This window comes from Ailuropoda melanoleuca, chromosome 11 (assembly GCF_002007445.2).
Source record: "Ailuropoda melanoleuca isolate Jingjing chromosome 11, ASM200744v2, whole genome shotgun sequence".
Lineage (NCBI taxonomy): Eukaryota > Metazoa > Chordata > Mammalia > Carnivora > Ursidae > Ailuropoda > Ailuropoda melanoleuca.
This window is the reverse complement of record NC_048228.1, coordinates 14,420,800-14,437,049: the sequence shown is the minus strand read 5'-3', so window position 1 is coordinate 14,437,049 and position 16,250 is coordinate 14,420,800. Positions and strand designations below refer to the sequence as shown.

Sequence of the window (16,250 nt, the reverse complement as noted above, 5' to 3'; positions counted from 1 at the left end):
GATCCAATAAGCAGGAACTGGGAACCAGGAGTTAAATTGGGGGGAGGAGAGATTATTCAATTGTTTAAGAAAAAAATTCTCTAAAACATGTTCACAAATATTTCACAAATGTTAATATTTTTAAAATATAAAATTGTATGAATAATTTATTACATAGTACAAGTAGAATGAAGTATGTTTCAAATGGAAGTTATGACACAGCAGCCTCCAGTATTTTTCTTAAACTTGACCAAAGTTTAATTATTTAAAATACAGAATGAGAGAATACACAACCACATATGGCCATTACTTCTTGACCCATAAATGACTACTTATCCTTCATTTGTTTAATATATGTCCTGGGAATTAGGCTTTAGAAATTCACAATTAAATTATTTTTCCTAAACAACTTAAATGTTGTAAATCTTACACAGATTTGAATTTTAAAAGCCATTTTATTAACTTAAGAATAAAGTAGTAGTAAAGGGCTAACAAAAACTTTCATATAGATAAGGGAAAAAAGATTAACAGAACATTTTAAACATGCAAAGTGATTTAATATTTTTCAATTTCAATACTTTACTCAATTAGTTAATCCAAGGTCACATAGCATGTAGGTATCAGTTATGAATCTGGGTCTCAAGGCTCCCAGCCTGGAGTCCCTGGTGTGTGACTATGGGCAAGCCACTTAATCTCCATAGCTCTCAGCTTTCAAATGAAAAAATGAGCAGAAAGAATGGAATAATCCCTTTCTGTGTTATAAATATAGTGGTTAAAATTAAGAATCATATGATTTAAATGTTTTTCATGTTGGTTCCTTCACTTAACATATTTCTGGGCAGAGAAAATACTCAATTCTATATTTTAATTTACTGTTTCACTGAATGTCAGAAAAGGGCAGATCCACCGTAAAAAACAACATTCAATAAAGAATTACTACAAGAAGATTAATAAAACATGAAAATTTAGCTTCAGTTTAGTCCTAAACCTCTGGAGAGTTGACTCAGTTGTCTGTGGCCTGCTCAACCTCAAATATTTCTTGTTTTTAAGTTTGTAACGAATTGCTCAGTAGTGAGCTGTATGCTGAAGGTTGCTAGAATGTGGAGATATGGTACCAAATTTGTCAAGACTGGACTAAAGTAAAATCTGGGTTTTAAATACTCAGTCCATACAGTAGAGAAAACAAAATCTCCCCATTATCACTGCTTTCTACCAAAAAAAAAAAAAAAAAAAAAAAAAAAGAAAAGAAAAGAAAAGAAAAGAAAAGAAAAGAAAAGAAAAAAGAAAAAATTAAAGAGAAAACAAGTATTTCTTTTATTTTTCTTGCTCCCTCCTTTTCATTGCAACCAAGTTCTTAGCAGATTTCACCCCATCAGCTTCAATTTGGGATGATGAAACTCCTCTTCCCATCCTCTTCTTCCCAATTCATCCTTTCTTGATCAAAATAGATAACTTATATGACTTACAGTTATAGATTTTATTTCCTAGATTAATCCCACCCAGCAATAACACTTTGTAGATAACTTTAGTACCATTTACAAGTTTAAGACATTTATTCTGCCTCAGCCAAGACCAAAAAGACAAATGACTAGGTATGATTTTTAAATTTTATGAAACACCTGCGAAGGAGCAATATTTAAAAATAAAAATGATAAATTTTTAAATTTTAATCAACATAATGACCCCAAATTATATCTTGTTTTCATTTGAGAGTTTAGATATTGTAAAAATTAAGAGATTCTTTTTGATGGGTTCTCTAAGTATAAACAGCACCCACGAAATGCTATAATCATCAAAGAAATGTCATGAGCCACCTATGCTCTCTGACACCCCCTGTCATCAGACTGTGTGATTCACCTGCAAGATCACTGTGCCCTTTGCCCTGGCACTCAACTATGTACACAGAAATATGTCCCATGAGGGCAAAGTAGCATGGTAACCGTGGACGCTGAGCATGAAGACTAGACTCTTCCCTGACTTTTTCATTTTTAAATCCATTTCTGACCTTTAATTCACAGTTCAAGTTGAAGCAAGTGAACAGTGGGAAAGATGGGGCAAAATCTGTCAGGGTTTCCCTGGGAATCAGAATAAAAGCAGATTTCTAGGTTGAGCTGTCCTGAGTAGCTAGCCTGAACAAGCAGGAAGGACAAGCTGCAGACAGTAGACCTTGTACATGCCCTGAAAATGGTACTGACAACTGCTAACACGTATTGAGTCTTTCATGGGCATTATGCACTACGAAAGATTCTCTGCATGCATTAACCACCAAAATCCTTACAACCACATCATTATGGTTAAAATTGTGAGGAGGGACCTAAGGAACACAGAAGTGAAGTAATAGCTGCCTGAGCCAAGAGTAGTAAACACGTCCTGATTCTATACAGTCTACACTCTTCACAGTGCCAGACTTTGTGCTGAGCTCACAACCACACGGCCAAGGTCTATGTGATGGTAAAGTCCATAGTTTACTTATTTCTAAGGAAACTAATTCAAGTGAAACAAATGGAAAGAAGCAAAAGATCAATACAATCTAGGCTGACACCAGTGACCAAAAACTTTAACTTCAAACCTGCTGCTTAATTTTTGCATTTCTTCTTTAAAAAAAATCTAAAATCCTTGGCAGTTCACAACAATAAACATTTCCAGATTTTCTCCCCTGTGCTCTGGACTGAGAATTCTATTTCCTCATTTTACAAGTGAGCAAAATGAGGAAGCCTAGAGGCCCAGGAACTTCACCAGCACCACACAACAGGTTAATTTTTGAGCCGGAAGAGGCATCTTGGTTCTCAGTCTTTCTACTCTAATCCTTGTGCCCCACTACCATGCTAATGAGACTAGGTAGGGGTCATAGGGTCAGGTCCTGAGTCAGCCCTTTGACTTTGAGCTCTTTGTTCAAACCACAACCACATGTATATCAGATTACTTAGACTCACTGATCCTGTTTCCTTCACTCTGTATCTCACAGCAACCACATCAATGGTAAATGCTATCAAACAAGAGCCAGGAAGCGTCAACCTCACAGACATCCTGTAAGAGCGTTAACTTCGTGATATTTAAAAGTCCAGACAGTTTTCCCACTAACAGGGACTACTGACAGGCCCCTTGAAAGGATAACTGAATGGCTTCAGCAGCAGCAGGTCCAGATTCACACTGAGGGGTTACTCCTCCCCTCACCCCTACAGCCTGACAGCCTGGAAAAGGAACCTCGGAAATGAAACCCCCAGGTACTCCTTGGAGAAATCCCAAAGTAAATACCACAAACAGCTTTGGCACTGGGATTCTCAACAGCAGCAGCTCACCGGACAAACATAATGGGACTTCCAGCAGGGAAGGTGTGATGATGGCTCCCTTCCCAGGGGAGAGTCCCCAGGGGGGTATAGAGCTCTGCACATCTCATACATCTCATACCACAATCTGATTAAATTTTTAAAATATTTATTAAGCACCTCCTGGCACTGAGCTCAGTTCTACAAAGGATTCAGGAGGATAGATGATTTAAAATTTATTGGGGCATACAGGCCGTAGACATCTGAAGGAAATAGAGATTAATATGGAACTCTAAAACAAGAGGAATATAATCTAAACGTAAAATGTGTGGCATTGACACAAGTAATTTTTTATATATTTTTGAATATGTACTGGTATTGTTTTTTTTCCTAACTTTTCTAAATGCTTTGTTTCCTAGGACAGTCTAGTAAGCCCTTTCAAGGGTGTGGGCAGTATCAAGAGGACAAACTTTCAATCAATAAACATGCAAGTTTAGAAGGCACTTGTGAGACAATTTTAGTAGAATATACAAATGTGGGTTGGAATCTACCTAGCTCACCTTTGGGGAGGATGCCCTTGGGCATGAGCTCCATTCTGGCCAAACTGATGGGGTCCAGGAGGTGAAGGGCCCTGAGGCAACATCCCCCCAGGGGCAGCAGCCCCCAAAGGCCCTGCTGGCTTCATCATACCTGCAACAGAAGGGCATGAATTTAGAAGAGTATGAATGTGCAAAGAGAGAGGATGCCATGCCATTAGGTAGGAGGAGGAGGAGGGGGAAAGTGGGTTAAGACAAGTTCTCCCTCAAATTTGCATTGACCAACACAGACCGGGGTGCCTGGGTGGCTCAGTTGTTAAGCATCTGCCTTCGGCTCAGGGCATGATCCCAAGGTCCTAGGATTGAGCCCCACATCAGGCTCCTCCGCTGGGAGCCTGCTTCTTCCACTCCCACTCCCCCTTTCTGTGTTCCCTCTCTCGCTGGCTGTCTCTCTCTGTTAAATAAATAAATAAAATCTTTAAAAAAAACCCAAAAAACACAGACCTACAGACCTATCAATGCCAGGCTCCGGCACAATTATTTGACCATCATAATGATAGGAGAACAGAAAAGGAAAGAATCATTTCAATACTAAAGAGAAACCAAAACAGAAGAAATAAACTTGCATTTGGTAGAAGCACCCTGATAGAATATACTATCACACAAAGAATGCTAGAATACACAGTGAAAAATGCCATTCTGGATNCCCAAAAAACACAGACCTACAGACCTATCAATGCCAGGCTCTGGCACAATTATTTGACCATCATAATGATAGGAGAACAGAAAAGGAAAGAATCATTTCAATACTAAAGAGAAACCAAAACAGAAGAAATAAACTTGCATTTGGTAGAAGCACCCTGATAGAATATACTATCACACAAAGAATGCTAGAATACACAGTGAAAAATGCCATTCTGGATATCAGAAAATAACTCGGAAAAAAAACAGTATGAGGCATCATCAAGATCCTAACTGTAACTATGGGGAAAAAAAAAAAACACCTCTGAAAATGCCTTTGAGTTATAGCATGAGGAAAACAAATAGAAAGTAGCATCTGTTTTTCCAACAAATGCAAAGGAAGCCTTTAGAGTTAATAACCTTCCAGGATTCCAAATAGTTGGGTGACAAACNACCAAAACAGAAGAAATAAACTTGCATTTGGTAGAAGCACCCTGATAGAATATACTATCACACAAAGAATGCTAGAATACACAGTGAAAAATGCCATTCTGGATATCAGAAAATAACTCGGAAAAAAAACAGTATGAGGCATCATCAAGATCCTAACTGTAACTATGGGGAAAAAAAAACACCTCTGAAAATGCCTTTGAGTTATAGCATGAGGAAAACAAATAGAAAGTAGCATCTGTTTTTCCAACAAATGCAAAGGAAGCCTTTAGAGTTAATAACCTTCCAGGATTCCAAATAGTTGGGTGACAAACAATCGAGGGACTCGTCCAGTCATCATACTCACTCATTTAAAGTGTGGGATCACGTGATTAGCAGACATTCTTGGCAATAACTGTCTTCCTTTATAAGAAGTTCCTTCTCAAGATAAAAGATCTCTAGGGGCACCTGGGTGGCACAGAGGTTAAGCATCTGCCTTCGGCTCAGGGCGTGATCCCGGCGTTATGGGATCGAGCCCCACATCAGGCTCCTCTGCTATGAGCCTGCTTCTTCCTCTCCCACTCCCCCTGCTTGTGTTCCCTCTCTCGCTAGCTGTCTCTCTCTGTCAAATAAATAAATAAAATCTTAAAAAAAAAAAAAAGCTTTCTAAAGGTCTCTCTTTAGAACTGTTCGCAGACATTTTTCTCTTCTGGAGAAATTGTGGTATAGAAGAAAAATCACTGAACATGGGTTAGAGGAGTTCAAGGCCCCATCTGGCCATTTCCTAGCAGACAGATGTATGGTGCTGGGGAAGAAGTTTATATTCAAGTACCTGAGTTTCCTTACCCTCACTGCAAAAGGAAACGCTTGGACTACAGTACTTGTGACACCCCTTCTAGTCTTTTAAAAGAAAAAAAAAAAGAATAAGAAGAAGAAGAAAAAAAACCCGTCTTCTGTTTGCTCTCTCCACTTCCAATCTGCTTGCTTTGTTCCAGCTCATTCAACTTACTTTTGACCCCACCCTCCTCTCAGGTACTATCACCAATGACCTCCTAGGTGCCTTGGGTGCATTCCTCCACTTGACCTCATGACGATATTTCATACCCAACATCTCCTTTCTTATCTTCCTCTAGAGAGTTTATTCTCTCAGAGAACAAGAGAACTGACTGGATGACCTTGAAGGTGCCAAAGAAAAGTTTCTTATATTATCATCATCATACTTTTGAAAGCATGCTTTCAGATGCTTGGGTAATACAGAATGTAATATAACCAAGGAAATGGCTGTATTCATGAAAAATATTATTGAAATTTTCACAGAGTTTTTTTTTCTTGTAATGGGATTCCTCAAACTTAAGAAAAAATTTATATTAACTTTACACAGTCTTATTTAACAATCTTTCATACACTAAGAAGAAAAAAAAAATTTTTCTTATAACACTACATTTTTCTTTGACGTTCTAAACTCCAAAGCCAGCAAAGTTAGAAAAATATGAGACTTGCAGTCACACAGACTCGGGTTTGAATTCCTTCTCCACCATTCAACAGCTGTGACCCTGACAAGGATACTTCTATCTTTTGAAACCTCGACTTTTAACAGTGTGTCAGAGCAGTAATGTCCCCTGTTTCTGAGAACTATTCTGAGAACTGAGTAAGGCAATAGGTATAAGAGCATCCAGATATGCCTGATATATAAGGCAATCAATCAATCAATCAACAAATCTTGGCTTCCTCTCCTCTGACCATATTCGTTGCCCTCCTTTTTTCAAGGATTTATATTCTAGCAGAACATATACACCATAATTATATACATGCTTGTATTTTCATTTTTGAAACATTATTTTGGACAAAAATAGAAAATCCACAACACTAGTGCTAAAATAATAATTCCACATACTACGAGAAACCAAAGTTATTCTAGTTTCTTAGATAAGTAAGTAAATACCGATTTCATCAACAACCTTCATATAATATGTCCAGAGTATCAAAAAACAGTTTTCAGAATTAGTCATGTCTGGGTATTTCCATGTGTATCCATGGGATGCACATGTTCAAGATTTATCTGTTTTCAATGAGAGACTATGGACTATGAGAAACAAACTGAGGGCCTCAGAGGGGAGGGGGGTGGGGGATTGGGATAGACCGGTGATGGGTAGTAAGGAGGGCACGTATTGCATGGTGCACTGGGAGTTATACGCAACTAATGAAGCATAGAACTTTACATCAGAATCCAGGCTGTACTGTATGGTGACTAACATAATATAATAAAAAATCATTAAAAAAAAATTTCTGTTTTCAAAAACAAAATTGAAAAAAAAAACCCAGTTTACATATATTCAAGCAGAACTCTTATACACCAATATCACTAAAATGTTCTTTCCTTTTTATTTTTGAAAATCAACTCTATGGCAACGTTTCAAACTCATTCTTGTTCAAAGTACCTTCAATGTGCCTTTGAGACACCGAGAGCTCTTATGGAACTCACAATCATGTAAACGAACAAGGACAGTGCCTTGTGATTAGGGTTATAATATGCAGAGGGACAAGCTGACTCTTCCTAGAGGAATCAAGAAAGAGTTCAAAGAAGAAGGACTATTTGAGCTGAATCTTGCAAGACAAGCAGGAGTTTTCTTCGCATAGAGACAGGATAGAGGATTTCAGGCAGAAGGGAAAACTTGTGCAAAGATATGAAAGAGCATGACATGATCAGGGACTGGTAGAAGATTGTGAGGAAAAGGGGCTGGAACAGAGGTTGTTCTGGTTGGTTGGTTCAGGCTGCAAAGTCCTGTATGCCATTTGGACTCTATCCTCAGGGCAAAGAGAAATCAGAATCACTGTCATCTGCAAAGTCATAGTCGTCTCCTGGCCACATTACAGGCGTTTTCAAAAGTGAACAAAGATAAAAAGAAATCAGGTTCTTTACAGAACAGTATAAGAATTTTAATAGGAAAGGAAAACCATACCATGAGAAAGAACCGCCTATGCTTACGCCAAAAGAAAAATCCCTAAAATCACAAACTGGTCTCTAACACAGTGGCAGATATTATAGACTAGCTTACTCAATACCAATTCCATTTCCTTTCTGGCTTACCTTTTTGAATGGTTCTGAGCTGGAAAGATGGAATCTCCATTGCATACATTCTCTTACAAATGGGGTTTGGCAAAAAACACCCCCCTGGGAGAACCTGGACAGGGGGAAGAAATGATGGTTCTGGAGTAGACACTCACTGGCTACTAAAGGAATAGTCCTGTGTGGGGTGCATTTCTATGGACCATGGAGTCCCAAGCTTGGTTCTGGCTTTTTCTAATACTCTCTTGGCTTCTTGATGCCCTTTAACAAATCACTTTCTGCTACAGTAGTTTCTATGATCAACAACAACAACAAAAAAAACCCTGCCAGAAAACAACATCACAGAAAAGCATACCTTGGATTTGGCCCTGGATCTGACACACTAAAACCAAAATTAAAAACCATTTGTGAAAAAAAAAGTTTATCTAAAATAAACAAAGATGCCTTTTATTGCTTTATGTTGTCTAATTACTGTGGCTAGAACCTCCAGTATTATGTTGAATAAAAGTGGTGAGAATGGACATCCTTGTCTTGTTCCTGACCTTAGGGGAAAAACTCTGTTTTTCACCATTGAGTATGATATTAGCTGTGGGTTTTTCATATGAGGCCTTCATTATGTTGAGGTATGTTCCCTTTAGACCTACTTTGCAGAGATTTTTTATCATGAATGGATGTTGTACTTTGTCAAATCCTTTTTCTGCATCTATTGAAATGATCATATGGTTTTTATTCTTTCTCCTGTTGATGTGATGTATCATGTTGATTGTTCTGTGAATACTGAACCACCCTTGCATCCCAGGAATAAATCCTACTTGATTGTGGATGTATGATTCTTTTAATATATTGTTGGATTCAGTTTGCTAATATTTTGTTAAGGATTTTTGCAACTATATTCATGAGAAACACTGGCCTACAGTTCTCTTTTTTGTGGTGTCTTTATCCGGCTTTGGTATCAGGGTAATGCTGGCCTCATAGAATGAATTTGGAAGTGTTCCTTCCTCTTCTGTTTCTTTGGAATAGTTTGAGAAGGTATTAACTCTGGCAAAATAACTCAGGGAAAGACAAATGCCATATGATCTTTTCATACGTGGAATTTAAGAAAGAAAACAAATGTGCAAAGGGGGAAAAAGAGAGAGAGGCAAACCAAGAAACAGACTCTTAACTATAGAGAATAAACTGATGTTTCCCAGAGGAGAGGTGGGTGGGAGGATGGGTGAAATAGGTGATGGAGATAATAAATGCACTTATCATGATTAAATAATAAAATAAAATAAAATAAAATAAAATAAAATAAAATAAAATAAAGACAAGTTCCCTATTATATGGGCATAATCATAATGACCACTGTTCCTAAGGCAATGTGCCTGGTGGTATAACTATATAATTTGCTATTTATTATGAGCCTCACCACTTCCACAGCCCTACCCTAGTTCCAGGACATCAACAGTTCTTGCCTCTTAGCTTCCAGACCAGTGGTCCTCAATCAGGGATGATCCTGCCCCTGAAGGGACATTTGGCAATGTCTAAGATTTTTGATTGTCACAGCCTGGAGATGGGGGGTAAGGGGCCAGGTGCGTATAAGATGGGTTGTACTGGTACCCACTGTGTAGAGGCCAAGAATGCTATTAAAAATCCTACACTACACAGCATAGCCTCCCACAACAAAGAATTAACTGGCCCCAAATGTCACCAGTGCTGAGGATGAGAAACCCTGTTCCAGAAAGCAGTGTGTCCAGGTCTGATGCCTTCACTACACTTTCTAATGAGGAGTGTAACTATTTCTAAAATATACATGGGATCATTACCCTTCCCAGTTTAAAATGTTTCAGTGGCACCCTACTATACTTAAAATGAAGCCTAAATAAAGTCTTAAGATGACCCCACTTTCTACTCAAGGCCTACCTCTTACTACTGGCACTCTACATGTCAGCCAGGCTGAACCTCTTGCAGGTGGCTCAAAAGTGCCACCCCTGACTCCAGCAAGCTGCCTCCCTACTTGGCCAACTTTTACTCATCTTCCAGGTCATTTCTTCCAGGAAGATTCCCTTGATCCATAAATCTTGGTTATGTGCCCCTGCCATGTGCTCCCATGGCACTCTCTACTTCCTTTATCTTGGTACTACCCCCTGTATTGTCACTGTCAACTTACTTAATGCATGTCCAACTAGATAAATAAGTATTATAAGGCTAAGATTAGGTTTATTTTATTCATTGTTATATTGCCACAAAAAAGTATTTTGCTCATTCAATAAATCTGTCAAATTTGTTACTACATAGCATTAGCATCACATGATAGGCACAAATGGAAGTATGGTCTGTGAGAAACACAAAACAAGAGTTAGCACTGCCCAGATGTATGTAAGAATAGATACTCCAAGGAATCACAGCCAGGTTGCCTATGTCCATCACAAAACCAACAAAAGGATCGTCAAAAGACTAGAAAAGAAGGCACATAAATTAGGAGATCTAGGGTCACTCAGCACAGAAAAATAAAGGCTAGGGTAATGTAGGATCAGCCTTAAATAATTAAACTAAAACACCATATTTTACAGAAAGGTATACTTACAGAATCTGATAGCCTGGTATCCATCTGAGAATTAAATAAGGGGAAGGAGGTTTAAATTAAAGTGTGAAGGTTTTAATCCAACAGAGACAGTTTATTTGTTGTTGGTAAATACCAGAGTGTTGCTGATGAATGAAGCAGCTTGTCATTCACACACTCATTTAATGAGTATCTTCTCTGTTCCAGGCACATCTGTTATAATACAGTGTAGTAAATGGTAGAGAGGCCTGCACAGGTGTTAGGAGAACACAAAAGGAAGAAAGGACTTATAGATAGGCTTGAGAAAGAACAGTGGTCAGAAAGGCCTACAAGCACAACACTTGATGTGAATCTGAAGGAGGAGTATGGAAGTAAACCCTACCCGGAGGACAATATGAAGGCATGGATTGGCCTTCTAGTAATGTGGAGTGCAAATCAGAGCACAAACCAGCCTCCCAATGACTAATGGCTTAGTACCACTGCTGTAACAGGTATGGTAATGTGGCAGACCAACTGAAAAAAAGAAAATGGGTAAATTAATGAAGGTCTAAGGAGCTTAAAATATAATTAGAGGCCATGGGAAGTCATTGAAGATTTTAAGCAAAAGAAGTAAAAAATTAGAATTGCATGCTATAAAAATCCCTCCAGCACAGAACTGGATGCTTGGAGAAAGGCAGTACTGGAGGGAGAGAGAGAGAGAATGGATAAGAGATCATTTTAGTAATCCAGGTGAAAGATGAATGGCTTGAACAAGAGAGTTACAAGAGGATAGAGAGGAGGAAGCAGGTAGGAAAGAGGTTTACAATCAACCCAAAAGAATTTCGGAGGACAGTTGCATTGAACAAGATAAAATGAAGAGATTGTTTTTAATAGTGAAAGTTTCTAATTTGGATAACTGAGTGAATGATGATGACGCTGGGTGAGATATGGAATGCTAGGAAAATATAGGTTTCATGAAAAAAATTCTGAATTATTTTGGACATGATGAGTTTAATGTGCCCATGTAAACAGGTGGGCAATTGAAAATATGGGTCTGGAGCTTAGGAGAGACATATGGGCTAGAGAAATAGATCTGAGAGACTAGTACGTCATACGGAATGTTACAGCCTAGGGGAAAAAATCTATAGAGAGGAGAAGAGGGGTGACGATAGAACAAAGAAAGAGAAACAGCAATGCCTAGGGTCATTGAGAAGGGGTAGGGCACTCCTTAGAAAAAGATGTCCAGAAAGCCATCAAGAAAAATAACAAAAGATAGTGTCACTGGAACCAAAGGAGAAGAGAATTTTGTACAAACAAGAGCCATAAACAGTGTCAAATTCAAAAGACGACAGGACAGTGTCTACTGCATCTGGTTAATAGGACCACTGATGACCCTGGTGGGGGAAGGGTGGATGGGGCCCAAGCTATGGAGCAGAGACTACATTGAGCCATGGAGGGACTGAGAGGCAAGGATGGAGAGTCACTGAGGGAAGCGAATACTTGCTTAAGAAGACGGCTGTGAAGAGAGGAAGAGCGAAGAATACTGAAAGGTCTACTTAGGTGTGTATTAGAGTTTGTTGATTGTTTTCTTGAGGGACTTGGGTATGATTCCTGGGACCTTGGATAAGTCACAGGACACTAGCCAGTCAATTTTCTTAGCTGCAAAATAGAGCTAATAAACTACTGTACAGCATTGTGTGAAGATTAAATAAGATAATGCACATAAAGCTTTCAAGACCAGTTTTTGATACATGGGAAGCACTCAAAAAAACAATTTATAATTTTCATCATATATAAATGCAGAGGGGGAATGAGCCACCAGATAGAGAGAAACTAGAAAAAGATGGTTCCTACAGGATCCAGACCTTTAAGTATTGTGGGGAATATTGGTTCTGGACAAAAGGAAGATGCATCATCTGAAGGTTTTTTAAAATCAGGGGCACACTAAATCACAAGGGTGACTTTCCACAGGAATTCCCAGTCTTCGAGCATCTTCTGCAACAAACTGTGCGTGGTTGCTACAATTCAGCCTCCCCACAGGGCTTTCCTCACTCCTCAGTGGCTTTGCACTCCATACATCTATCCAGCAGAGCCCAGATCCTAAACATCTGAGTCAGTCCTTGTGAGCCCCAAGAGATACTGATTTATACACAGCCAATTTCCACCAATGATTTGAGTTGAATTCTTCAGCATTCTCTCAGAATTCCCAAGAATTGTCTTACACAAATATTTTTAGGAGATTTGGGACCATTAGACCTGAAACAAGCTATTATTAGCCTCATTCCAACCCTGAAACTTGGTCCCTCAGAGCAGCCTCTTGGTAAAGGAAGGTGGCCTCACAGTGCCAACAGCCATCACAGCAATGGTAGTCCCACTCCATTGCTCCTTTTTCTCCCATCTTTGCACCAAAAGCCAAGATTCCCTTATGAATACTATATTTTAAAGCAAACAATATTGTTCAATAATTATTTCAAGACAAGACCGTGTTTTTCTTGTTATTATCATGGAGTAATCTTTGGTATGTGAATCTAACTGTATTTTTCCAATTTCAAACATGATTTTTTAATATGATCACCAAAATATATACTATATATATACTGTATATATATATAATCTATATATATATACAGTATATATATTTATTCACATTTAATTTGTTTTTTTATTACATGTTTAAATAACCTCACACCAAGAACAAATCTAATGGCAAAAACAAAGCACTCAGGAAGTTTCTTTTTTTAATTTACATTTAAAAACCAAACTAGTTATATTCCATTCAATAACCAAACTGATGATGCAGGCTTCTTCTATAAGAGACTTTTCCAAGTAAGCCTATACTCTCAAACCACAGCATCATATAATGACCATTCAACATTCTGAAAGCTGCTCTTCCTAAATATCTTATGTCTCTGAGCCTGAGAATTAATAATAACATGCAAGTCAAAATAATGCACTTTACCTGGTGGAGAACCTGCATGAGATGGGTCCCCATAGTGTCCATAATGGGGTGGAGAAAGGCCTATTCCAGGCTGGGACTGAGAATAGGGGGGTGTAGCCACATATCCTTGTTGACTCATTATGAAAATATCATTCCAAGGGATAGCTCTACAAAAGAACTCTGCAACAGAAGGAAAAAAAATGTCAACAAGAGAGTTTGAGTTACTTAATGCTATTCAAAATATGAACACTGCTAATATTTATAATGGTTTGAGGAAAATATCAGGTGTCTGAGACATCTTCATATCATACAACATATCATATTATCTTCTAAAAAGGCTCTGATCATAGCTCTATGGAACTCTAACTCATTTCTATAGGCAAATTCTCAGGCACAAAATCTGAATAACAACTGCCAATCACTTTTTCATTGGAAGAATGAACTATTTCCCAGATAGTCTCTCATAATGTATCCACTAGTTTTGTGCCTTTGGTTTCCATGGCTCCGTTTCAGCACAAAGCATGCCAATGGCAATAATCACAAGTCATTCCATTGACTGACCAGCAGAACTGCCAGTAGTCTGCAATCAGATGTTTTATAACTTGTGTCATTTCAGTGCTATCCTAATTGGTAATTTTAGTCAGGCAGCTAGGATAAAGAGAAATCAATAGTCCAACAAATATAGCAGAAGATAAAGAATTTGGTAATGGACTTATTTTATGAGTCATAAAATGACTAAGCCAGGTTGCAGCCTGCAAACATTTAAGAGTTATCAGTGGTTTCTCAAAGATGACAGACTCTCTTTCTAATTTAAATATCACACCTCTAAGAACATATACACATATATTTAAGGAACCAAGGGGAAAAAAGCAACTTCATATATGTTCAGGCACGCGCACACACCTCACAGTACAACATACTCATCTTGATTCTACTCAGAAGCTAAACATTGATTTGTTCTAATTTTACCATTTTTCCAGGTTTCACAAAATAAGACACATATCATAGAACTATTCTCAAAGAATTTTTTAATAAAAAAAAAAGCTCTAAATCCTGGTAAAGGAAGTAGGTTTTCACTACTAATCTACCAATACTTAGCTGTGTGATATGGAATAAGGTGAAGAACCTCTCTGGGCCTCAGTTCCATCTTACAAAGTAAAGGCTTTGCAACCATAAAACACTGATCCTATGATTTCTCTCCAATTCCTTCATCTGACACAGGAATATTTTTCCTTTTGTTCTTTTATGATGCTACATTTTAAGGTAAAAGTTCGGTGATACCTGCCAAGACTTGAAATAGATCTATATTCAGGAAATTTCATTCTTCATTTGGTTTCATTTTCCTATTAAACTATAAATTTCCAAAATTAAAGAAAATATTATAAGATCATTTTCTTCTCCTTGAAAGGAGAGAACTAAAGAGAGGAGAGATAGGCAAAAGCCTGCTGGTCCACTTTGTTCCTGACAACACTTCTACCCTCCTCCCACTTTAGCAGAGAGAGACGTGGCAGCCTGAGCTTTGGTCAAGCTCATCCAACCAAGCACATTTAGGAAGTCAGCAGGAGCACACACCTACGTAGCAGCCTGTTGCTGAGTGACGGGGAGGAAAGGCAGGGATGTTCACTCCAAACAGCAGGAAGCAAGCAGCCGGGTTCCTCTTAACTGGTCCTGACAGGAATTTGCTTCCTCACGCAACCCAGTTTGCCACGTCAAACTTCCTCGCACAGCACCAAGTTACAGAAACCTGACTCAGCTTCAAGCGGCGACATGGCACAAAGCCACTTGGCAGGAGCAGGCCTACGATCAAAATCTAGGGAGCTTCAATCACAGAATAAGCCCCAGGCCACTGTCACTGGACAACGAGAGCTAAGGTGCGCTTCTCACCCTGGACCAAGTTCGGATTTGGACAAACTGGTTTCGCTACCAGATAGGATGTCCCGAAGCTTGAAGATACAGTTGCCATTTTTACTCTATTTCCAATACTGCCTTCCTCCAAAGAGGAAATTAAGTTGATACAGACACAAGAAAATCGCTGGCCGTGCCACTGGAATACTGTAGCTACTGAGGACCCTAACCACGCAGTTCTAGCATCCCAAGACAAAAAGATGGGGGCGGGTAAAAAATGCCCACGCCCACCCACCCCACCCCCATTATTAAACTGCACGAAAAGGCTAAAGGAGCTAAGTCTGAGGTCTCCTCCGCTGCCCTGCCACAGGTGAGCATCCAACCTCTCGCCAAGCCCCATCCTAGGCCGGGCACCGCACCCCACTCCAGCTGTGCCTGGGGAGGGGCTGTCCCGCCAGCGCGTAGCCGGGCACGGAGAGGCATTACCTGGTCTGCTCCCGCACGCCGCTGGACTTCCGAGAGCCTGCGCTCTGCTCCTAGCGCCGGGTGCCCCCGGTGACCCAGCTCCCGCTGCGGCCGCTGCTCCCGCGGCGCCTTTCCCCCGGACCTGTGTCACCACGGGCTGGTCTCGCGCACAGAGTTGCAGCCGGGCTGGGAACTGCCACGTCAAACACTCTCCCCGCTGCGCGCCCCCAGCGCGGAGGCTCAGACCAGCTGCCGCGCTCCCGCCGGCGCACGCGCACAGATACGACAGGGCGGGGCCGGGCCGGAGCGCGGGCCGCGTATTGGCCGCCTGTCCTCCCTTTTTTTTTTTTCTCTATTTGCCTCTTCCTGTCTGTTTTGTTTGTTTGTTTCCCTATAGTACGTCAAAATTTTAACACTGTTGATAAATCTGAGCAACGTTTTCACAGTGGATCCCCGTGGGAAGACTGGAGTGCTTAATGAGGGTTCATTCACTCTTTCATTCAACAGGTTGCGGCTTCAGCTA

The 16,250-nt window shown here is 39.7% G+C and overlaps 1 protein-coding gene across 3 annotated transcripts in view; it reads right to left on the bottom strand.

The window, feature by feature from the left end:
• Nucleotides 1–16,004, bottom strand: part of SEC24D (SEC24 homolog D, COPII coat complex component) — a 107,366-nt gene extending 91,362 nt beyond the window's left edge. For 2 of the 3 annotated variants that reach the window (XM_019798919.2, XM_019798920.2), the window contains exons 1-3: nt 15,749–16,004; nt 13,439–13,597; nt 3,806–3,935 (exon numbers count right to left, since the gene is read on the bottom strand). In XM_019798919.2, coding sequence (XP_019654478.2) covers nt 3,806–3,935; nt 13,439–13,556 — 248 coding nt within the window. In that variant the 5' untranslated portion in view covers nt 13,557–13,597; nt 15,749–16,004. Of the gene's footprint in view, nt 1–3,805; nt 3,936–13,438; nt 13,598–14,989; nt 15,394–15,748 lie in introns of those variants that run through there. The other variant, XM_034671300.1, reaches the window with a different exon arrangement.
• Nucleotides 16,005–16,250: the final 246 nt, after the last annotated feature.